Below are 24,672 nucleotides of genomic sequence, written 5' to 3' on the forward strand. Positions count from 1 at the left end.
AGGTCAATGCTTCAAAGCTTTCAGAAAGAGGCCAATCTTTGAGCTATGTTCTGAAGAATGAAGATTAGAATGGAGGTGTCATGGGGTTAGAAGTGATGCCAAGTGCAAATAATTTTTTTTCCACTGACATAAATCTATAGTCTGAAAAGTATTTCATCCTGACTGTGAACATCTGACTCATTTTTTCTTATCACTGCAAGATGCCAAAACCTCCTTTCTCACTTCTTTAGTTTCATGATACTTTCTATCATTTAGCTGTCATCTCCTCCTTCACCTCTACTTCCCACTCCACAAGAAGTCAATCAGGCAGAGCATACCACAGCATTTAGTGCTTTTAATGCTTAGACGTACAGCGCCATATTAGATAAAAGCTTACATTTTGTACACCCTTCTATTGATTATATTTCCTATTTCCTGCCCACAAACACTTATAACTTCTTTATAGCTGTTCCCAACTGGCTTCACCATTTCCATCAGGCTGTCTAGTAACAGGGATTGAGCTATAGTCCAGCCTCGTTCCCATGGAAGAGCGCAACAATGGACTGGAGGAAGTTCCTCCAACACAAACACACTTGTTCTTGCCTTTTTTATTAGGAGAGCAAAAAGCCAAAGAATTAGAAAGATCTGTGGTAACCCCAAGACCTGCAAGAACTTCTTTCTAAATGATTAGCTTGCCTGCATAACTCCACAGGAACAGAAGTAATCAATCCTTGCCTTTGATCTCTATTTGACAATACCTGAATCTACAGCTCATTTTCTCTACCTTTCCATGTTTTCTCTCTTTCCAGCATTAAGTGCTAGAAAGTGTGTTTCAAGATGGGTTTGGTCCAATAAAGGATTAGCTGATGAGCTTCTGTTCCTTGCAGACTGCAGGAAGTGTTATCATGAAGAAGTTGCTCCCCTTTCTAGTTCACAGATACACCTCCAGCGCTGCTTCTGTACTAAGATCAGTCAAGAGTTAACTGTGAGTGGAGCTGCTTCTCAGTCCCTTCTTTCTGTGGCCCTTGGTCATCCACATAAATTTTAAAAGCTTAGAATAAGCACAGAATAAAATGTATTGGGGATAGAAAATTCAGGTGCAAACTCATTTAAATATGCCACCCTCTCACAGTGACCTAGGACAAGGAACCTGTAAAAAGCAGCAGCATCCATCAAGACCGAGTCTGGTCTTTGGTGTCACTGACACACGTCAAACTCTTAAAACACTACCAAGCTTCTGATGTGAAAAAGCAGGAAAGGTTTTGCTCCTCTTACAGGAAGCAAGACCTTAATTGGATTAGAGGTAACCACTTGTTCTCCTGATTTTTTGAGACTCAATTTTTGCACAGATCCACAGGAATCATTATCTATGAAGACATACAAGTGCCAGTTACAAGCTCCACTGCTATGGATTTTATGTAATTTACATGAGGTAACACTTATTTTCCAGACTTAACAAGCAGCAAAAGCAACAGATATTTCACTATGCAGCAATTATATCCCATTTAATTACTCCAACAAAACTACTAGAAGAATGTATGTATTAACTGTGAGCTTTTGCTTTTCTTTACTTTTGCATTCCCAGGTTTTAATCACATTCATATTGCCCCTTAGCAATAAATTCTTTTTAGATGTACTCAGAAAATAACCACTGCAAGCAGCAGCACACAGGTAGGAAAGAGTTATGCATACATATATTATAGTAAAAGCATCAGTATTCTTATAAAGCTTGATCTCAGGAGATTTTATCAGTGCTGAATTTTAACATTCAGTTGCACTTCCATAAAAAGCAGCCTACAATTTGCTACCTAACCTCTGCACCGAGAGGCTGCATAGATTGGAGGAATATACAAAGGAAACAATTTTCAATTACAACTATGCCCTGGGCATGTAACTGACTTCAGCAAAACCACTTACACTGATTTGTTTCCTTGTCTCAAACAAAGGTAGTACTGACCTATTCTAACATCATTAATGTGAAAATTAATTAGTAAGCACCAATACTTTGCATTTAACACATTCTGTTTTACAAGTATTAAAAAAAATATCCTCTGTCGTTCTTATTCTGGCAAGAGAAAAAGTAGTAAGGCATGACATTAAATTATAACAAGATGCAGGGAATATATGGAAGGACTTTGAGAACCATAATATTAACATACCACAATGCTCTTAAAAATTACTACAATATTATTATGCCTCTAATATCAAAAATTCCTTGCATAAGTTAGGTTGGAAGAGACCTTGGGAGGTCATCTGGTCCAATTCCCTTTCCCAAATCAAGCCAATTTCTAAATTATATCCAACTTTTGAGTTCCATCAGGTTGCTTGGCGTCATATCATTAGCACAGATGAGTGCAGCATTCAGATGCTGACATTTCCCCAGGTATGTCTCAGGCACACATATTTCACTATCCCATGTCTGTTGTGCTTGGTTTTGATCAGGGGGCCTGAAGTAGATGACCTCCAGAGGTCCTTTCCAGCCTCAATTACTCTGATGACACATGGAACAGGCCATTCACGTTAATACCAACTCTGGCAATCATCTTCTGCTTGCAGCATGCCTGTTTTGCCACTGGATTCCAAAAGCCCCTTTCATGCTCCCAACACTTCACATCAGACTACTCTTTCTGCTTTCTTGGCAGCATCCTTCTGGCCCTTTTAGTTTAATACACTGCCAAACGTACTTGTTAACTCTTTCAGTCATGAGAATGTAAAGAAGAAACTGCAAATTGTGTTAAGATTGTCTCAACCAACACGCAACCATGCAAGCAAACAAGCAAGGGAATGATAACTGTCCGCTCATGCTTGTCCTTGGTCTGCTTAAACTGTGGCTGAAGACCAGGGAAGGGAGGGGCTACCCCTGTCTGATGCCCCTGACAGGTAAAGGGGACAAAGAGGGCTGGGGGGGTGTAAGAGGTCTCACCTCCATCCACTGTCCATGGCAGCTGGCTAGGGGCACTGCAAAGACTGAGCTGTTGCTCAGAAGGAAATGAAGCAACTCATCTGCCTGATTAAAGGCAAGCAGGAACAGTTTATTTGGAATTACAGATCTATTCAACATCTTTCATCTTAGGCACTGACAGCTTTGACTGCCTGCTTAACATTTATCAGCTCTAAATGTTATTCAGGAAAGAAGGAAAAACTGCATCTCGTCTGCTGAGTGACACCAAGACAGAAGCACTGCAGGGGAAACTGCACAAACACAACTGTGTTCTCATCCTTGTCATCTGTCAAGGATTAACTGCTAATTCATTCTCATGTAAAGCATCCAAGAAAAACTACCACATAATTAGGCAAATAATCTGATAATATTTTCTGTAATCACACAATAAAACTTAGATATACTTATTCAATTACTTATAAATAAATGTTGAATGAGGAGAGCTTCAAGCAAGTCCTTACCTAAACCCCACAAAAGTAACATGGAATGACAGCATCTGCGAGTGCCTGATCTGAGGTGAAGAGAGGGTGACAGAAGAGAGGGCTCAAGCTTCTCTAAACAGTTTTGCTACATATACGCTTCTGTGCTTGGCATAAAGAAGCCTATGGCCTAAAAAAACAAACCAAAAAACATGCGTCTGATGAAGCCTAGTTACAAACCAGTCCCAAATTTATTTACTAGACAGGGAATCACCTGTTATAAATAAAATCACTGATCCACAGACTGTCCCACAGCCAGCCTGTAATTTGTAGATTAACAATATCTTTTAAATTACTTGCTTATATTTTAAATCCAGAAGCACCTGGACTGAAATCCTCCAAATCAGTTTTTAAAGAAAATAAGTGAACTTAATTCTTTCCTACTAAAAGTACATGAGCATTTTTAGACTTCAACAGAACCCCTGCCTGCTCCTCTCCTATCAGCACAGTTGGTTGCTCAAAATAACAGAAGCTTCTGCTCTGTACCTTGTATCTGAAGGTGTGACAATCTAATGAAGTGTTTAGAAGTGAAAACAGCATAACTGTGCTCTCTCCAAATCACAGTTACCAAGTCTCACCAAGGCCTTCCGGTTCCATTTCTTCACCCTACAGCCAAGGGAATGACAAGGACATCACCTTGGCTCTTGCCTTCCAGTTCTCCCCATCAGTGTTCAACCTCACCCAACCAATACTGCCAAGTCTGATCTGTTCTCCCATCCCAGAGCACCCTGGGAAGCTCTAAAGGTTTCTAAAGAAAGGTTTCTAAACTGGACTCCTATAAATGCTTCTCCTCTAAGAACAAAGTGTTGCAATTTCAATCACATGAAATACCTCTGGATCATCTATTTTATTTTTCTTGACCTTGCTAAACATGGCATGTTTAATAGAGCTGTAGTCAAATTGCCTGGATTCCAACTTCTAGGTTTTGGACTTCTGATAGAGAAGGGATTCATCCTTACATTTAGTAAATCACTAAAGCACAAACACAAGGGTAACTTCTGCTGCTCATTTCTTATTCAAAGAATGGCCTTTGAAGAGAAAGACTTCATGATAGCACCCTATGGTGTGTGATATTAACACTCATAAAGCTTAGGAACCAAGAAATGAAACATCATTACTGAACTATACAGTGTAGCACAGCTGAACCTGCAGTTAATTTGGTATTTTGTTTTACTTTATCTGTTACATTATCTGAATTTCATCAAGTAACTGGTTGAAGCTGATTTTAATTTGCTCCCTCTTTATGCCTTCAGCTCAAATATCATGAAATACTGGCCTGCACATGTATAACAAAAAATAAAGTCCTGTGCAGCAAGCAAAGCACAAGTTTCACACCACATGTGTTCACTTATATGTATTTTATACTGGGGATAAAGGCTTAGATGCCAATTCTCAATATTGACAGTGCTTTACAACACACTGTGGAGCACTGTAACACATTTGTTTAGCTCTCTCTGTACCCCCAACACTCCTCAATCCTTTCAATGGTCCAGCTAGTGCAGTGACCATTACTATCCTCAGTAGCAGAGCCCCCCAACAAGACAGTGTATTCTGTATAAAGTAACTCATGTAAGCACCATGTTAAGTGCAGCTCCAACCTGCACCTCCCAGGTACCTAGCTTTATGGGTCCAATTAGAATATAATTTCATTTAATGCCATCAGAAATCTACCACCAAGCACCACTGCATTACAAAACCGGAGCCTGGCAGACACCCTTCCATGGAAAATAAGACAGAAAGCAAGGGAGCCTTCAGAGTTCTACAAAGTAGTGAGGAGCTATTGAGCTATTTTCTACATATTTCTATCATAATTGGAACAGAGCCTCCTTTTTCTACCATTTCTCCCTGCAATAATCTTACCAGTCCCAGGTGCAATTTGTGGTTAGTATTACAAATCAGGAAGAATTGCTGTCCCACAACTCATGAACTTTACATAGCTGGTTGATGCTGCGGCTGCTCATGTCAGCTCCATTTATTCTTCTCTAGGACTGACAGCTACTCCTGTGGATTTTTAAAAATCATTCTCAACTTTCAGTTGTTACTGATTTAACATCAAGATGTGCTCCAGTTTCACTGGTTGGAGCAGAACTAAAACTAGGAATACCAAGAGATTATCACGATCTAGACAAGCTGGAGGATGCAGATTGAATGCAGAGAAAGATCTGGCTCTCTCCACTCAGTGGGGAAGAAAAAAAGTCCACTGTTTCATGATACAAGATGGATTACTAAACATATGCTTTAAACACAGTTTTCACACCTTGTGTTAATGTTGTGTGACTTCTAAAAGTCTTACTTTTCATGTCATTGCACTTTCTGTCACTTTGCTGCATTTTCTCAGCTTTTAGTAGTGAATTCCTCCAAACATTTTATTTTTTTAAAAGAGCACAATACAAGATATGAAAAAGTCCCATCATTTACCTTAGAGTACTGCACTTATTCTGATTACAGGATCTGAGTCTTGTGATGTCTAACCACTGCAATAAAGCTACACTTAACCTCAGTAAATGTACACACAGACACACTGAAGCCCATTTCTGCACTATGAAACAGCTAAAAGCATTCTTAATGTCTGCTTTTCCTTACCTGAACAGAACTACTAGTGGCTTAGACTTTGGGCATACACTTTTTTCCTACTCAAAATGAAGAATAATCCAACTTCACAAGTTCCCAAATAGCTTAAACCCTCATCTCAAATATTTTTACACTTTGAGAAACACATACTTCTGACAGCTGTGAAAATATGCTAAGTTTGATATTCAATGAAGAGCTGCATTTTACTCACCAATGCACATAATTCATTTTGTGCCATAGATTACTTTCTTCCACAGACACACAGAAGTGATTGCAACCTTTCCTTCTACCCTTATATAATAAACAACTTATATGAAAAACTCCCTTGTGAGTGAAGATGAGTGCAAAGCTGACCTTAAAAACAAGAATGCTCATGCAAATAAGGAAGACAACTGGTACTGAGAATCCATTCCAACTGCAGAGTTTCACCTACACTTTATGATAAAGTGAAGTCTGATCTGTCTAATATCACCAGTCCCCAAGTTCACACAACACTCTCCAAAATTATGACGTTTCAAATATGGTTTACACCAACAGATTTAGTAGCAACAGGAAGTATACTTATTTTAGCACTGGAAAAGGAATGCCTTGATGTCTGCCATTTATTCTTAATCCTCCTGTATCTATTGAAGATTCCTGAAACAGGTTGCAGGCCAGCAAAGGAAAACTAATGTTGTAAGGGTGTGGGTTTCATTTTGAAGTACCTCATTCTAAATGTTGCTGTATTTCCTTTAGTCTCTTGAACAGAACTACCCCTGGTACAAAGGATGGGAAAAAAATGCCAGTACATCAGTTTTGGAAATAGAATTTGCCTAGACATTTAGAAGCAACAGATACTACTTTAGAACTGTTTCTGTATCCAAAAGAAAGTTTTCTTTTCAAAATAGTATTACACTTGGCAGTAAGAATTCTCTTACTCATGGTACAGTGAGTTTCTTGCAGCAGGCAGAGGTCCTGACTTAAGTCAAAAGACACATATATACTTCTGAAGCCCATCAGGACACAAGAAAGATGAGTTTCTTAACGTCACATTTGGTTATGAATTAGACAAAGGTCTGTACATGTGATTTGGCACCACTGCGGTGACTTGTTCATGTCCATTAAAAAGGAAAAAAAACCCAAAAAACCTCAAGAGCCTCTAGGTTAATAAATCATCATTCCTTCTTAAAGCTAGAGGCATTCGTTAATAATTGAACTAGCCAATATTATAGACCATGCTACAAATTATATTGAGAGTCTTTCACTAGACTATCCACAAGTGATGTATACTTAGAGAAGTGATAAGCATTTTAAATCAAGCTCCACTTATTACGAAACAGTTCTCCCTGTCCCTAACTGTCTGGCTAAGACAGATACTTAAACAGTAAGTCCTGGGAAAGCATTTCAAGCAGCAGTGGGACTTGCCCAGGCAGCATTCCCAAACACAGGAAATCCCACAGTGTTTTATTTTTAATTGTCTTGTCTTGAATTTCAAATCACTGCTTTTCTGCTCTGCTGCATCAGTAACAATGCCTTTCTGTTCCCTACTGTCAAGCCTGACACTAACAAATTCCTGCTCTCAGAAAAAGAAATGTGCTCATTTTGGTACACAGTATCAGGGTCCCAAAATACAGATTAACTTTCAGACAATAAGAAGTACCAGGTTTTAGCACTGAAATGGCATTAGCAATACAGAGAAGGTAAATTAGATGTCAAACACTAAAACCAAACCACCAATTATGACAGACATCTCTAAAAAAGCCTGAATCTCCTAAATGAGAAACAACAGCTTGCCAAGACATGGTTTTGAAGTTTGGCTTGGAGTGACAAGCACAAAGCATAAAGCAAAACAACCCAAACAAAAAAGAACAGAGGGAAGAAGAGAAAGCACACTGCAAAGGAACATTCTGAACATGAAAAATACATCAACTTGTACCAGCAACAGAAAACACCCTGGGGTCATTCCCTCCTTCACATTCTCTCACAAGCCACATTTTATTAGCAAGAGAAAAAACTAAGTGCACTTGCCTTCTCACTGTGCTTCACCCCTACAGCTTTGCTCCTTTGCTCAGAGGATGCTGATAATTTAGAGTACACCATAGGCAGTGACACCTGGGACCCCTGAAAACTGCGTTTAGACTGAGGAGTGTGTTAGAAAGGTGTAACTAGTCTTAAACTTATCTCTTGTATACATGTAGAACACTCGGTCTTTCACAGGCCATTCCCTACCAGCTTTGCCTTGTTTTAAAAGGTGTTTAACCACTTCTGTGGCACATGTACTGGCAATAGAGCAGCCTGTAAAAGGGAATGACCAAAACCAGGTGCTGCTAAAAATCCTTCTGTACTTCATCTGCTCTCCCTTCCTCCTCAGAAACATCATCAAAAGAAACGCTTTGCAGCAGAGCCTGAAAATTAACCAGATGGGGCTGTGTGGAAGCAATTTCACAGTTGCAGACTTCTTGAAATTAAGTCAGGGGCACACAGCATACAGAACTGGAGTGAGTGTTCCTCCCCTGTGCAAGGTGTCCTCCTGGCTACCTAGAATTCAACTAGGATTTCTACAGCTATAAAAACATGTTCATCTTAGAATTGTATCTGGAAATAAAATCGTTTCATGTGTTCCCTTTTAAAATCATTTTGCATGATACTTTCAGTTTAGGGTTCATTTACAATCACAAACCCCAAAACAATCAAATCTACAATTCTTGATACCAAACCCAGAATGCAGATAACCTCAAAGTTTATCTAAGCCAGCATTACTGCTGGTAGGTGGATCACTTTATCCATGAGTCAAAACCAAAATCCACCCCCGTTTGCAGGCAGCAATAGTCGGTAGTCAGTTCTGCTTGGGATGATGCCTGTCAGCAGACAATTACTGAGGCTGTCCTTAAATTTCCATCTTTTCTCTCTTTACAAAAAAACCCCACAAAAAAAACCAAAACCAGACAGAACACAGTAGGAATATAAAGTTGGCCTGGATTTTTTTTTCCCCTGCAAAAGTGTGACTGGTCTTGCATTATAAAACATTACATTGCTGTAAGCTCAGTACTCACCTGCCAGACAGCGAATTGAGGCTGAGCTATTTCTTCCTAGGCATCCTGCCCCAAAGTAATTCAAGTTTCAAATGAACCACTTACTAAAAATAAAAAAGTCTTAAACCAGCCTTAAAGGCTTTTTTCTTTTTGTTTTGTTTTGGGTTTTTTTTTAAGCTATAAAAGCTTAAAAACCATCAGAACACTCATCCCTGTTAGATCTACTGAAAGCAGAATTGGACTTGGTTATAATCAAGTTACTATGGTTCATGCTACTGCAGGTTAACAGAGCTATAGTAATCAATCACCTTCACACCCAGCCCACAGCAACTACAGGTTGCTGAGCCCCGCCATGAACAACAAAGGAATTTCAAGCCATTCTAAATGGCTTTATTTTGGATTTGCTGTAGTCACATAGTTATCTTTGCTCTTGACACAGCGACCTGCTAAGCTGTCATAACTGGATTGCAGTTGTAAGCTCCACAGCTTTGAAGGAAGTCACTTTGTGTAGCTTAACTCCAGATATTTCAAACCGTGGCCACATTTTAACCTTTAACTTTTCTGCATCATCAAACTGAAGACAAAATGTTACATTATTCCACAGTTATTGCTGATACAAAACCAAGTCTCATTACAACCACCAGCACACCCAGTTAGTAACTGGCACTCTTTGGCCCGCCTCAATGCGGGCAAACCAAGACTCTTACCTGCTTGGGGCTCTATGGTCTTGTTGGAACCTGCATCCATGAAGACAAACCGGCCACCACCAAAGTCTTCACTGTAGTCAGAGAGATAGAGCAGTGAAGTATAGTCAAAAGAGCCGTAAGTTACCTAGGAGTAAGACAACATTACCAGAAGTTACCAAATTCTACTCATCTCTGCAAAGCACAAATAAACAGATGGATCTGATGGGGTTTTCTAATTTTCCATTTTTCATATACTTAATAAAAAGGTCTGAAAGCTGAGAACATTCTTTTCTAGAAGTTATATATATTAGTCTCTTATTATATATATTAGTCTCTTATATATTATATATATGTAATTAGTCTCTTATATATATTATATATATTAGTCTCTTATATTTACACACTGCATACAAGACTAGCATGTTATGTTTATTATTTCTATTATTAGTTTCCATAATTAAAGTGCTCCTATTAATTTCTACCATCTTAAGTCCACTAAAGTTAGTAAAATACACACAGGGTCAAAAGCTACACTTCTGCATTGCATCAAAAAAACAGAAGGGCTCAGATCTGTTTATACTATTTCAAGATAAATTTCATCATAAGGTTAATGAGACCCAAGAACAGCCTTTGAGTAATTGATTCCACCCACTAACTAGTCATGGTTATAGGTTCCTGGAAACCTCACCTTTTACTCTTTCACCAGCTACCATGCAGGAGCTTCATGGTAACAGTGAATCAGACTGCCCAAGTAATCACACACTTGTTAGAGGAACTTCTACTCTTTCCCATACAGGTTTGGTTTGAAAACCTTCAAATGTGACAAAACACCCCATTTTTAAGTATAAGGTAATTTTCTTTCCATTTTTGCTCAATACGTATGTTGAAGATGGAGAAAAGAAACACTATGTTTAAATGATCGGAGTGAAGCTATATAAATATTTAACACTGAGTTTAGCTGATTCTGAAAATATTTCCTTTTCATATCTACATGTCACCAACAATTACAAATATACTTAAAAAGCAATGGCTGTATTCTCCAATTTCTTTACAGCGTATGACAACTCAAGCTCTGCATTACACTGTCAAACAGTGAAATGTGCAGCATGGTAGTACTGTATAAATACACAGCATTGGCAGAATGTTTTGACTGACCTGGTGACTGTTAGAGGTAGGTGCTACTTCCAAACTTAGAAGTTTCCTAAATATTTTCAATTTCGTTTTAAGTTACATTCATTAGTGCCAGTTAAATTTTGGCTCAACAGCAGTTGTACTTATTATTCGGTAAGGGCAATGACTAAAGAGAACATAGCAGCAGATGGGATAGGAAGACATTTTCATTCTTACTCATTTTATTCTTTTGACCATAAGGGCTTAAAGGAAAAAAGCCAAATGTGGTGATATGCTGTGCTGCACAGTTTGAATCACGAGAATAAGAAATGCTTTTGTGATCCCATCCTCCCCATATTTACCCAAACCTTAGAAGCAATACAAGGCAATAAATGGGAAGTAATGAGCATGTGGTGCTGCAGCACCTCAAAACAGCCATTCTACAGCCCTCCTCATGTGATCAGCTTTGCAAAGCTATTTTCACCTTCACTGATTTGGTGATAAAACTTCCAGTCAGTTTAAGTCTTTCAGCCAGTGAAGGCACTAGCAAAGCGAAGAAGTTTATTCAACTCATACTTGCAAGTCTAATGCATTACAATTGCTTTTATGAACTCTTCAGTGGTGCAGCAATCTTTGCTCTATCAGTGCACTCTCCATCCTCTCCAAGGTGGCTGCACCAATTTTGAACTTTAACGAACCAACTACAAACCACTGTAGCCATACCAAACACATCTGACTTCTACAGATGACTAATTTGGGAACCAAGCATGCAATGGAAAATGGCTTTTCTGTTCCTGTTCTTGTTCATTACTAACTCAGAAGGTAGCCAAGCCTGAGAAATGCAACACTATGAAAAGGAGGTACTAAATTATACTCAGTTATTTCAAATGCTAGAAGTCCCCTACATATTTCAAATGTATTTGTTACCCTGGTAATGATTTCCAGTGCCAGAAAGGTTAATAATTGAACCAGAGTTCAAACTGTGAGAAAAGCCATCATTAAAAGCAGCCATACAGGCACACTGCAACAAATCAAATTTCTATAGCTCCTTAGGAACAATTCAATAGGAAAAAATGTAGGCATTTTCATTCAGCCTGATACTTCATACAGTTTAGTGTGCTCTTTTTGAGCACCCTTTACCCAATTAAGTCAAACATAGCTAATATTTAATGGTAGATGTTCATAATATTTATACAATACTTCTTTAAAGACTATTATTATAAGCACAGCTAATTGTTAGAATTAGCCAGCCACATTTTGCAGTACAACACCCTTGGGTTTTTGAGGGACACAAGTTTATACGCAACTACACAGTTGTAGGAATATACAATGGGCTTGTAGTTACTGAGAAAAATATGCAGAACAGCATCCTCTGCTTTCCACTGCAGAAGAATACACAAACACGTATTCACTTTCTAATCAGCATAGGTCTAGCATGGTATCTTGCAGAAATAAGTCAAAACTACTCTTCCTGTGAGCCTCTACCTATCTCTGTGCAGATAATCACAAAAATAGCCTTGATGCTACTTTCAATCTGCTATATATTGGTACTATCTATTTAGTAGACAGTGTAAGACACGAGAGAGCATGTCTCAATTACGAGGGGCTGTAGGTGAACCAAGATAACAGGTTTGAGCACACACGAGAATGTTTCCTCAGATTTTAAAGACAATGCTGTCCTAAGGCAGAAGTAAGATACTTTTATGTATTTCATTAAATGTCTAACAACATGTGGTAAAGAAAGAGAGTGAAAAGTCTGCTAGAGCAGATAGCAACTGCTATCAGTGATAGCCTCAACAGCCAGAAGAGGGAGAGCTGCTAGAAAAGTTTGGGAGATGGAGAGCATATCACAGCTAGGGAGACTTGAAGGTTTGGCCTGTTCAGCTTAAGAGAAAGAAAGGCTGAGAAGGGACATGACTGCTACCTATAAATACATGGGGATGGGAGGAGATGGACGTGGGAGAAGGGGAAAAAATAGCTATAAACTGATCATGAACAAGTTCAGGCTAAAAAAGAAGAAAATTCAATAAAAACAAACCAAAACTGATCTTATGGCACATGATATTGACAATTCTATGAAGGATGACAGGATCCTCGCCCAGGCAGGGGACTGCAGGAATCTTCAAGTCCCACATCACTTCTATTAGAGAACATTCTAAGACTATACTGCTGTCAGAGTTGAGCATGCAACAGCAATTCCATTATAAATCAGACATTTGAAAGGCTCAGCTCCAAACAAATTCCATCCAGGATGAAACTCCACATCTTCAGCCAACACTCTTTAGTTGATTTAGATGCTTATAAATTCAACAAGATTACATGAGTCATATGGGTGATTTCAGGGTTTCCATTCCTATGTAACTAAAACCCAAATGAGTTTTAGGGAAAGAAAAAAAGAAACAAAAAAGAAAAAAGCAAAGCCTTATACAGACACAATAGATCTGTGCTACTCCATTATGCAGTTAAAATCTTCCAAACCAAGGATATTCAGATCGAGAAATATAACTGCAATAGACTCAGCAATACAGGGAATAAAGCGAGGGGTATTCATGCGCTTCAAGAAGCCTACATCTTTGAACCAACAGCATCAGACTTTGAAGTAAAAAATGTGTCAGATTCTTTTTTCAAAGGCTGAATTTTACCTTTCTTTTGGAAAGAGGCAGGGAAAAAAAAAAATCTGAAGTCTTCTAGGAACAACTTTCACCTTAATTATTATGCAGAAATACATAAAGCAATTTGTTCTATTCCAAGGAAAAAGGATAAATAGTGTTACATCACAAAAACGTCCAACAAACCGGCAAAATATTCAACATGCTGAGTTTTATTCATCTTTCTTCAGCTTCCTAGAATTCATACTTGATTTGGAGTAGAGGGCAAGATGCTCCATCCCTGGCAGTGTTCAAGGCCAGACTGGACAGAGCCTTGGGTGACATGGTCTAGGGCGAGGTATCCCTAGACACCTTGGTGGGTTGGAACTAGATGATCTTAAGGTCCTTTCCAACCCAAACCATTCTACAATTCTGTGAAAATTATCTGCACCTCAAAACCATCCCTACTACCTCTGGTCCTAGGTCCACTTCAATTGTTACATCATGGCTTTTTACACTAGCAGCATCCAGAAGCTGGTCTCCTCTTTGTTCTATCAGTGACTGCAAATTCCACCCTGCATTACCTTCTTTCAAACAGTGGCTGTCTCGAGTATTATTGTCACCACATTTTCTAAGTTTAAGCTGCTTCTGCCTATATGACGAGAAAGGGCGCAGGAGCTTACACTAATGTATTGAGCAACAACAGACATGATACTTCCCTCCGAGTGACTTTTTCCAGGAAATATTTTAAAGTCAAGGAATATTTCTCCGATTTTTCATCCTAGATGTCTCAGGTCATAGATTTCAAGGTACACTGCCCACACACAGACTCTAGCACTGAAGCATTACTTAGATTTTGATAGGTTTACGGGATAACTTTCATTTGTTTGCATCTTTAATGATCCATGACTCTACAGTGATTCAAATGTTTAAATTCTGAAGATGTGAACTGTGGGTATTCTGGTGTGGGGATTTTTGTTTGTTTGGGGATTTATTTTTTATTTGATTTTTCCATTGTTAGTTTGTACTCTGCTAGGCTGCACAGAACCTCTGAACTCAGTTAACTTCAGAAACAAACTCAGTTCCAATCCCCATTGAGAAATGTGAAGTATTAAGCTATGAGCTTTACAGATAGAAGACTGAATTAAAAGGAAGTCACAATGCTTCCATTCTAAGAACAATTAAACATTGAATTATTGAAAGAGGGTATCATACCCCATTAAAGTACATGCAGTAAAAAAGCTTCAATTCACATATAACTGAAATATGTGTGTTAAGAATTTATCAAGAGGCTCAGATCAACAACAGCAACCAACTGACCACTTTAAAATAGATCCTACTAGACCTGGCTGAAAGAGCAACTGGAAACACAGGTTTGATGGAACTGAAACACTCTGTAGGTGCAGGTCAATTTAATCAATGTTTCTGACAAGACAGATTCTCAAGTAGTCATTCACACAATTTAGTAAATCTAGCAGAGCTAACTTAAAGAAAATAAAAAGGAATATAATGGCATGTGTTTCTAAAACTTACTTATCCTTCCACTAAGTTCATCCCCCAAAAGATTTTTTTACAAGCACCAGTTTTCAAACATGTTTGATTGTTTAATATAAAATGGCTTCAAAGTGATCTAATAATAACAGAAGACATTTGCAACCCATCTCAGCCTCCTACTTACCTTGTCAACGTGTGGGTGCCAGTATTCATCATGTGTTGTCTTGGCTTCTGTGTTGTTTATTCTCGAGAAGAACGTTGGCTTAGTCAGGTACATGGAAGAAGAGTTGATACCAAATGCCTGCGCAATCCTTTGTTGAATTCTCTGTCTCACATCTCTGCAAAGAACACAACACAGCATGCTAAGTGACACACCTCTCTTGCTGCTTCTGCATTCTTCATTCACTGTTGCTGCTCCTTTAGAGCTAAGCTTCTTCCTCAGCTAATAAATCGTGGGGAACATACATCCGCACTTTCTCTTCTTTTGCCTTAAATAAGGGAGATCTAGTACATCAAAAAAAAAGAATCCCCCAGTGTGTGGGGTTGAGGCTGGTTTTAGTTCTTTCAATTCTCCAAAAGAACAATGAAAAACCCAAAAAACCCCACACACCAAAAAAAACCAATTTGTCTCCTGTGGCCCAGGTTTTAAAACTTCTTTGTATGAAGCTTTAAAAGTTCTGTTTTCCCGAAAAATTCCCTTCATATTTTGTTTATTAATTACTGAAAAGATTAAAGTCTCTCACATTTGGATATTTGGATATTTTGGAAATTTGCATATTTTTAATCCAAAGCAGATAACTAGGAAGTTGTATCTTCATAAAAGGGTTATCTCTGAAGATCTTTCAACTATTTTAACACTAATTTTAAACTGACTGATGAAGTCCCTGGCACCATGAAACTTGGAGTTCTCTGTCAACATATGCATTGGTGTCAACCAGGTTTTCCTTACAAATGAATGCAAGGTGTCTTTCCCAACTATTTTCAAAGATTCAGAAAACTATTTCTACCCTAGCTATTCCTGTGTTTCTTGTGAGGCAGGAGAAGCAGAACAGGATTGGTTTTGTTTTTAAGAGTATGAAAATAGAAGACAATCACACTACACAGAACTGCTTGTATAGCAGCATCCATCTTTCAGAACAGCTACTGGTTCATACAGGGCTAGAATAGGACCATCTACAAGTGCCAGCCTTAGTTCAGTCAACAGCACTTTTAAAGAGAAGGGATTTGTGATTACTGAGTAATACCACTGGCAAATCCCACCAGTAAATACATAGTTAGTATTTAGCTTTGAGGAAATTTAAAAACCAGCAAAGAATGCAGTTAACACAGTGAGATGAAAGGAAAACATTGGGTGTTTTTTAAGGTGTAATCCTCTGTGCTTAAAATATTTATGTTGTTTTCTCCCAGTTTTACCACGTTCTTAGCTATTGTATTAGTCTTCCTCCCAAGTGCTTCAAAAGCAGCATATAAACAAGATAGTCTGAGTAAACACACTTCAGGAGTTGTACATGGAATTACATTAGCAGTTTTGTGCCTTTTCTGCATCAGACTTTTCTCCAGTGGGTAGTACTGAACTTCAACATAATTGTCAAGAAAGTTTTTCCCAAGTATTTCTCTAGGGAACCTAACTGCTAAAAGAAATGACAATATTAAACCCAGACCCACAGTGTTAGGCTGTCAAAGTCACCTCTTATAAAACTAATTCCACAAGTACTAAAACAATCCAAAATATTTTGTTCACATCCTGTCCCTCACCAAAAATAAGAAAAAACCAAACCAACCATGTGCAGAGTTGATTTTTAACCTGTCGCACTCTACATTTTTAGGGGTGTAAGCTTTAGAGGCCAATTCAAGCTATTTTACATGTGAGGTATCAAACCATCAAATGAAGTTAGAGCTGAGATTTTCAGGTATTTACATGGCTGCATGAACTGAGGTTTCAAGTTGATTGAGAGGTATGTAGGGGTAGAGTTTGGAAACTTGACAACAGGAAAGGATCTACAGGTCCTTCTCATGTCTGTGGCAGCCTGATCTTTCTGTCTCTTTTCTTTCTAAGCAGGCCTTCAGCAGAGGCTGCCTTACATTTCCCAAAAAGGATTAAGTATAATTACTAATTTCACTTCAGGAACTGACAGCAGCTGGCACTTTGAACAACCAACACAGAAATTAATAGCCTAACCCACAAATACTAAAATAGCCTATTCCCTGGCTCTGACAGGAGGTGGCCAGTAGCCACAGCCAGCTGGAATATATCTACTCTGAAGCAGTTAGGCTACAGCCTTGACATAACTTTAAAGCTCCAGTAGTTGTATTGCTCTCTAAGCAGCACTGCTTCCTCTTTCAGGCTGATTCCTTTTCCACTTTTACAACCTTTCTAACAAGACCTGCTGTCTGATGTTTATAAGGCTCTGTTGAAGCTCCAGTCCTCTCTGAGGCTTACGTGCAATGGCTTTGGCCCAGACTGAATGTTCTACAAATCAAGCAAGAAGCAAAGCTCTACTAAACTCTTCCTGATAGACAAAGCAGCAACAGAACATCTACCTGGTTTGGATTAGCCAATGGGTTATCAAAAGAAAAAGAAAATAAACTCAGCAATTTAAGTACGATGCAAAGAGAAAAACATGATTTTTCAGCAGGCAGGGGAATTAGTGACTAAGAAGACAGAGTAAAGAAGCAGTGAGGTGACAGGTCTAAAAGCATGACTTTAGGTGCCATCTCATCTTTGTGGAAGCAGCTGCCTTCAGCTGACTCAGATAGCTGGTTTTGGGGAGTGTAAGCATACTGCTGGCCTCTTAGATCCCTGTGTGCTATTGACTTCAAGTATTACTTTTAATCACAGTAGCTTCTTCAAGCGCATGAGGTGAAGAGAGGTGCCAGCCTTGGAATTCTTCAGTTGACTTGTGTGCTCCTGCCTTTTCCTTCCCTGTGAGCTGTCACCCTACATATCACAGCATCACTCAAGAACGATCAAGACAATAATGGAATATGTAGCAGACTAACATGAATTTTATGCACATAAATATTTGCCATTCAACAAAACAAATGGTAAACTATAAAAAAGACCCATTGACTGTAATGGATCTTGGACTAGGCTTCAGAAAACAGGTATTTATCCTTTGCCCTTAAAGCTGTACTAATACGTAATCAGACATCATGGCATCACATATCCAGAGAGCAAGTTCATAGCTTTCCTTCAAGAAAGAGATCCACAGGTAAAAGAATACTGACCATTCACATCAGAGCTCAATGAGCAAGAGGGGTTAACTTGCCTATAACAAGTTGAAAATAAAGCAAAAGTAACTTTGCTTGATGTGCAGACTGCAAAGTAATTAAAAGTTAAGTCTGAGTGGAAGAGGACACTTAATCTTCTAGTTTGCCTTCAGTGCTCTCAAGCATATTTGTGGGAGCTGCGGAATAACCAAATAATTTTTTTCAGCATGTGCTGGATTAGGCCCTGAAGACAGTAGGAAGTAATTTATTAATTTCAATGAACTCCAAATCTAACATGGAAAAAACAAGTAAAGTAACTCAAACTCATGTATTGGTCACTGGAAACAAAACCCCTTTCCAACAAGCTTTGCTCATAAAAAAAGCGATTCACAGGATGACCTCTCTAAAGGAAAATGGTAGGGACAGAAAAGAAATAGTCAGGACTGGATCCACATCCCATGGATGCTCTTGAATTTTTAAGCATGAAATATTATCCTGATACATAAACTGTCATCTGATACACCTCCAACAAGTGCCCAAGCAGTTCATATTTAATAGAGACTATTAAACTGTAAAAACTCTGTCTACAAATATGCACACATTTATTGCACTGTAATGCACTGCAAAAGATAAATCAATTATAAAGAATCAACAAGAAAAACTAATAAAAGGCTTCTCAGTCATGAATTAACTGCAGATTTCCACTGATGTTTGAAAGAATAACCCATATGGCAAAGATTTACTGGAAGGAAGCTCCAGAGAACAATACCTTTGAGTGCATAAATGTTTTCTTGCTAGAGTATATCCCATACTGCTCAAAAGCTACAAAAACTCCATGAAATCCCTAGCTGAGCCAGCACATAGATATTATTTATACACATAATAGTGTTTAATACCTACTTTTTAATAATGTGGCATCAAATTAAATACACAGGCACTATTACCTTGAGAAGAAAATGTAAAATTCACAAGAGAGGACTGTTTCTCAATGCATGTGAATAACCACCAGGACTTCTCACTTTGTCATACGTAAGCGGCTGCAGTTCAAAATTAGTTTAAGAAATCACAAAGCATAGAAGAACTTCATGCTTAAGAAGGTGGGAGGAGGAGGAAATAAAGATCCAGAACGCTGATCTTACTAGAAAACATTGCATTGCACTATCATAACTAACAACAGGGAAATCTTAGCTTGTAGCTGATGCAAGAATGTGTAAAAAACATCCATTAACAAGTTTGATGCCAAAGGCATCTGTGTGCTGCAGGAGGTATGTTTTGCAGGATGCTTTGTGATAATCTTTGTTACCCTTCGAGCCATATTGTCACATTTACCCCACTGCAGGAGTCACCAACAGGTTGACAAACTCGTCAGTGCAAACATGACCTCTGCTTCAAACTCCATAAGGTATCTCATGTGCCTCTCTGCAATAGCAAATTAAACACTATACACGGGAATCAAATGTTTACCTTGCAGTAGAACAAAGGCATGACTTCTTTTAGAGATCAAAGTGTTCCCTAGAATCCTGTAAAGCATGTATCTGAACGCACACATCTGTACCCCAGCTCGTTCTGTGCCCACGGTATGCCTGATACAGCACATAGCTATTCTCAAAGCTAGTATAAAGTCACCTTTTAGCCTATAAAAACTTCTCTACAGCCTGCTTTCCACTGGCTTGGACATCTCAACATTTATCAATATCATGACTGAAAGTTTTTGTTTCTCTCCCCTAGTATTCCAGACACAGCTGATACAGCCTATTGGTGAAATACTTCAGGACAAGCACACTGTACTTCATGTGTAAATCGCATGACAAGATAAGCCAAACTTCAGCTTAGAAGGTGCTAGCAAGGAAGGAAGGAATGAGCCAGCTTGGATCTGGTACAGCAAGAGCCACACTTCTCATGCACCAAGAAGAAGCAGGAGCCTCCCCTCCCTTCTTGATCCTGGCCCACTCATTCTTCATACTTTTTCCTTCACATCATCCATATATCAGAAACTCTTGGGAGAGCTCTATTACAAATACTTCTTTCTGCTGGAGAATGTAAGCATTTATTTTCATGAACACAGCAACTATTCTATCATTCAAACTGCTTTGGGTATACCCTGGCTCTGATCAGATGCATTAAACAGAGCTCTGCTATGGCAATAAATACATAGGTGCAGCACCCCGTCAACAATACAAGTAACAAATTAATCCCTCCCAGAATTTCTCAGCGAGTCACTGGATAATATCAAAATGCACAGGCCAGACTCAGGGAAAGGCAGAACAGAATGCTCTGAAAAGAGCATACGACCACATGCCATAAACACAGGTGCTGAAATCTACTTTGGATTCAGGGTGATGAGGAAAAAAAAGCCAGTGAAGTAGCTAGAAGTCTATGGAACATACAACTTAAGACAAAGGGTGTTCACTAGATTGCAGAGTTGCCAGATTAATGTATCAGCAGCAGCATAAAGGACCGAGTAAAATAACCAAAAGTGCCACAGAGAAGTTTCTGTAAGATACAAGCTCTGCCAAGCCCAGCAAAAAAAACCCTCCAATATAGTTAGGAGCCACCACAAAGCACAATTCAAGTACAGCGACAGGAACACTCAAAGGTTTGCAGAACTATACAACTTTCCTAGCTCAGTTGTCAGCATCTCCATGCTGTTCCCAGCGACAAGCCCTAAAGGCAGCAGAAGCAGACAAAGCAATGCTCTTCTACAGCCAGAAAGTTCTAACAGAAAACATGAAGAACTTCATGCATGAAGAAATAAAGGGAGAAAGGCAAACTATCAGCTCTTCCTCTGCTATTTCTATAGCTCCAATTTAAATTGAAAGATACTCAGAATAAATCTTTGATAGTGCCATTTTCTGCTGAAGTCACAACCCTTAAACCAAGCATCAGATTTAAAGGTCTCTCTTCAGGATAAAGATGCATCTATTACATGAAACAAGAGGAATTGCTGTAATATGCTTGGCAGATGGTGGTTAAAGCATCAGCCTAGGAACCATAACTGATTCTGAGGCAACATAATTTTGACAGAGTCCATTTAGAAACCAGCCTCCTGGCTCAGAATGCCTACTCAGATGTGTTATTGTTGCAGTCATTAATACTTAGATATGAATTACATCGAGTTCTTCCTCTCAAGAGTGTATTTTTAAGCTGACCTCGGCAGGTAACTGAAAGTAATGAAGATAAATGCTCCCAAGAACAGCATAAAATCATTAATTAAGGACATAAGGTACTACAGCCCATGTTAAAGCACTGCCATTAATATGAAAAGAAGCATTTAATAATACATTTTGTATTAGGTTTGTATCCAGCAGACTGAAATGTCTCCTCTATTGGCATGAAATACTAATGGAATATCGATATTCCCTAGCAGCTGTCTCATCTCACAGAGTAAGGATCAGAAATTCATAAAAACTGTTGAAAAACTGAATGTTTCTATTCACATGAAACAGAAATATTCTTTAGGAAGACGCTGCGTCCATACAGTCATGTTATTTCTACAGATTCTTTGATCTTCTACAGAAAGGGAGGCAAAACAGTTACTATTTTCAAAATAGTCTCTGCTATTTTGGTGAGGCAGAAACTATGTACTGTCTTTATACAGTCAAAGCTCAATAATAATCAAGAAAGCAGCTTGCAACCTGCTCTAGTGGAAGGTGTCCCTGCCCATGGCAGGGGGTTGGAACTAGAAGAGCTTTAAGGTCCCTTCCAACCCAAACCACTCTGTGATTCTGTGATTTTTGGGGGCAGAAGTAAACACGTTTTAAAAGAAGTTCATCTATAAAGACGAGAGTATCTAAAAAATAGTTGTTGAATGGAAATAAGCTTTAACTGGTTAATATTTTAAGACAAAATTCCAATACTAGTGAAACTAATAAACCTATTTGGGCTACTTAATAGTACTTCCACCACTAGAGGGAGGTCATATTCCTTCCCAAAGGCAAAAAAAAAGACTACGAGTTGAAATGATCAAGCCACGTATATTTTAAATTATGAGAAAGCAACTGAAACACATAACTAAAGATTTACTATGTCTAGTCAACAAAGAATGCTTGTACCTAAACTTTGGCCACACACCTTTACAAACACAAGGAACTCATTACGTTTGTGGTCTTCGTTAAGTATAGGAGCAGGTCCACAGGAAAGTGAGAAGCATCAGATGCTAAAGCTATTACATTATAGAGCTATTTCATATTCTGGCTTCTTAGAGGGAAAGTATGCTCTGCTTCTCTAGCCAGAACATTAGTAATTTGAAGTCCTTCCACTTCCTGCTTTACCATTTTTAATGTTTTGCTACACTTCACCCAAAAAACCCCACAAGCTCCTAATGTGATAATAGCATAGGATTGTCTATCATCTAACACAACACCTCTTGGATAATAAGCATGAAATAAGAGTTAATGCTAAGGGATTTTACATCCCAGCTATTAATGTTCCAGCAAATCACCACGAAACTGAGATAAAGCAACTGTCCTTGCTTGCAGGGCTGGCATCAACCCCTTATACAGAAAGGAAAAGGTGTGGTGCTGCCACTGTTCTGATTACATTTACACCATCCATACTGTCCTGACATTGGTCATGCAGCTAAACTTAAATAACATTGGCTGCTTTATCAGGGAGTCATCAAAAGGCCTTTCTACTTATTTTCCTCAAGGCATCTTAATTTTCAGAGAGATTACTATTTTGAGCTGCATAATCAACTGGATGTCTGAATCCAAAGGACAATCCCCTCCCAACCTGCAGTCCACAAAAGAAATAAAGCTATATTCTGTGGTTCATTCAGCAGTTTTTGAAAAGCTTTACCGATATAATGCAAAATCCTCTTCTGTGAAGATGTCTTGAATTTTGTCCCCAAAGTACCTGAAAAATTAAACAAGTCTGAAAGAGGAGTTTCTGAATCAGAGTGCCTGAGCAGCACCAAGATGCATTCTCATCCCCATCTGTGCTTTACCCACAATCAGAAAATGAAAACACAACGCAAAAGAATCCTACAAATGCTTTTGAACATAAAATGCCAAAGCCTTGCTAAAAGGTTTAATGCTACAAGATTAAAGGATCAAGAGACAGCAATTGATAATGGAATACTCCAGACATGAGAAGAGTCTGCCCACACCAGGAAATAAGCACTTGGATTCAAATTTAAGAGTTCAGACTATTTGATTTCTTCCTCTGCTGACAAACCAGACTATAACTGTGAAAAAACACCATTATTTACTGGTGTAAGAACTCTGAAAATAAAGGTAATGGTAGCTTTCAAAGAGCCCAGTTCAACAAAAGATCAGTTTTCCTGCCACAAAAGCACTATAAATGGTCATGGAAACTGTGGTGAACCTAACCAGCTCCTACAGTTTGTCATTACTAATTCCAGCCCACAGGGTTTGAAAAATGGGAAAAGGCAATGAGCACTGAAGGTGTAGGATAACAAGACGCAGCAAGCCAAAGCCCCCTTTACCTGTACAGATTAACAAAGTGCTTCCCCAGGGAAAGAGCTCCGGAATGCAAGTCCAAAATTGATGCCTGGGAAAGGAAACAAAAAACAGGAAAAATGAGCATGAAAAGGTTTTATCATTATTTAACTATGACCTTTAATAACTGTCCCAAGTTGGCTCTCACTTTTCATAGCCTCCCAAGTAAAAACATTAGTTTCTAGCATTTGGATTCACAATACTCATGCTTACTTTACAACTACAAACCTCCTTCAGTTTGCTATGTAAGTGCATAAAATATTAAAGTACTACGAAAAAAGCACAGGACTTCTACTCCTGAAATTCAGATCTCTCAGAGAATTGCGAGAGTCTTCCTCCATGCGCTAGGGGGATGACACTGTGTTCCAAGATCCCTCCTTGAAGACATTTCCCTTCCACACAAAGATGACTAATTTTCCAATATTTGTGAAGCACTCAAATAGCAGCACTAATATTTATCTTGCCCATCGTTTGTTATTAAAACTTCTCCTTCACCATGAGTTCCTGTATACTTCTCATATTTAATACAGACATAAAAGTCTGTTTAAAAGAACAATTATAATTCTAAGGCTTACTAGAGCCAAACTTCTTTTCCTCAATTTCTAAACCACTGTAAAAGAAAACCAAACAGTGAAAAGTTTTTACAGATGAAAATTCAATCTATTTCTTCATCCAATTCAAGCTAAACACTTCTGCTGAGCTCCAGACCGAGCTCAAAAGATTAGTATTCAGATTTGCCAGGAGGGAGAGCTACCTCTCAGGTCTCTAAATTACTTCTCTAAATCAAGTCAAGTACACTTTTGTATGTCCCTTGCTGTCCGCAAAATACATGTTTGTTTTGCCTCAGTTAACCAGTACCTAAAAATATGACTGCCGAATAGCTGTCTTATTTATTTATACTGGAAATATCAAGTAGCAACTGTTAATTTACCTGACCAGCAACCAAAGTAATGACATCTTTGATATACAATATCCAGGCAAACACACTCATCTTGGATTTTTGCATTTCTTGATGCACCACATACCATTCCCATTATTCTAACAAATCCAAACAGTAATAATACCAGTAGGTAAGCTGCCTGGAAAGAATGATACCTTCCATTTTACCAGCAACAGGAATTTCTGGGCATGGTTGGAACAGCAC

General features: G+C 38.6%; 1 protein-coding gene across 2 annotated transcripts in view; it reads right to left on the bottom strand.

Moving 5' to 3' along the window:
- Positions 1 to 24,672, bottom strand: part of OGFOD3 (2-oxoglutarate and iron dependent oxygenase domain containing 3) — a 40,836-nt gene that overhangs the window by 4,637 nt on the left and 11,527 nt on the right. The window contains exons 5-8 of one of the 2 annotated variants that reach the window (XM_030506624.1): positions 23,516 to 23,580; positions 22,867 to 22,923; positions 15,044 to 15,197; positions 9,689 to 9,812 (exon numbers count right to left, since the gene is read on the bottom strand). In XM_030506624.1, the coding sequence (XP_030362484.1) occupies positions 9,689 to 9,812; positions 15,044 to 15,197; positions 22,867 to 22,923; positions 23,516 to 23,580 (400 nt within the window). The remainder of the gene's footprint in view (positions 1 to 9,688; positions 9,813 to 15,043; positions 15,198 to 22,866; positions 22,924 to 23,515; positions 23,581 to 24,672) is intronic. The other variant, XM_032920297.1, reaches the window with a different exon arrangement.

Source organism: Strigops habroptila, chromosome 14 (assembly GCF_004027225.2).
Source record: "Strigops habroptila isolate Jane chromosome 14, bStrHab1.2.pri, whole genome shotgun sequence".
In the NCBI taxonomy this organism is placed as follows: Eukaryota; Metazoa; Chordata; class Aves; order Psittaciformes; family Psittacidae; genus Strigops; species Strigops habroptila.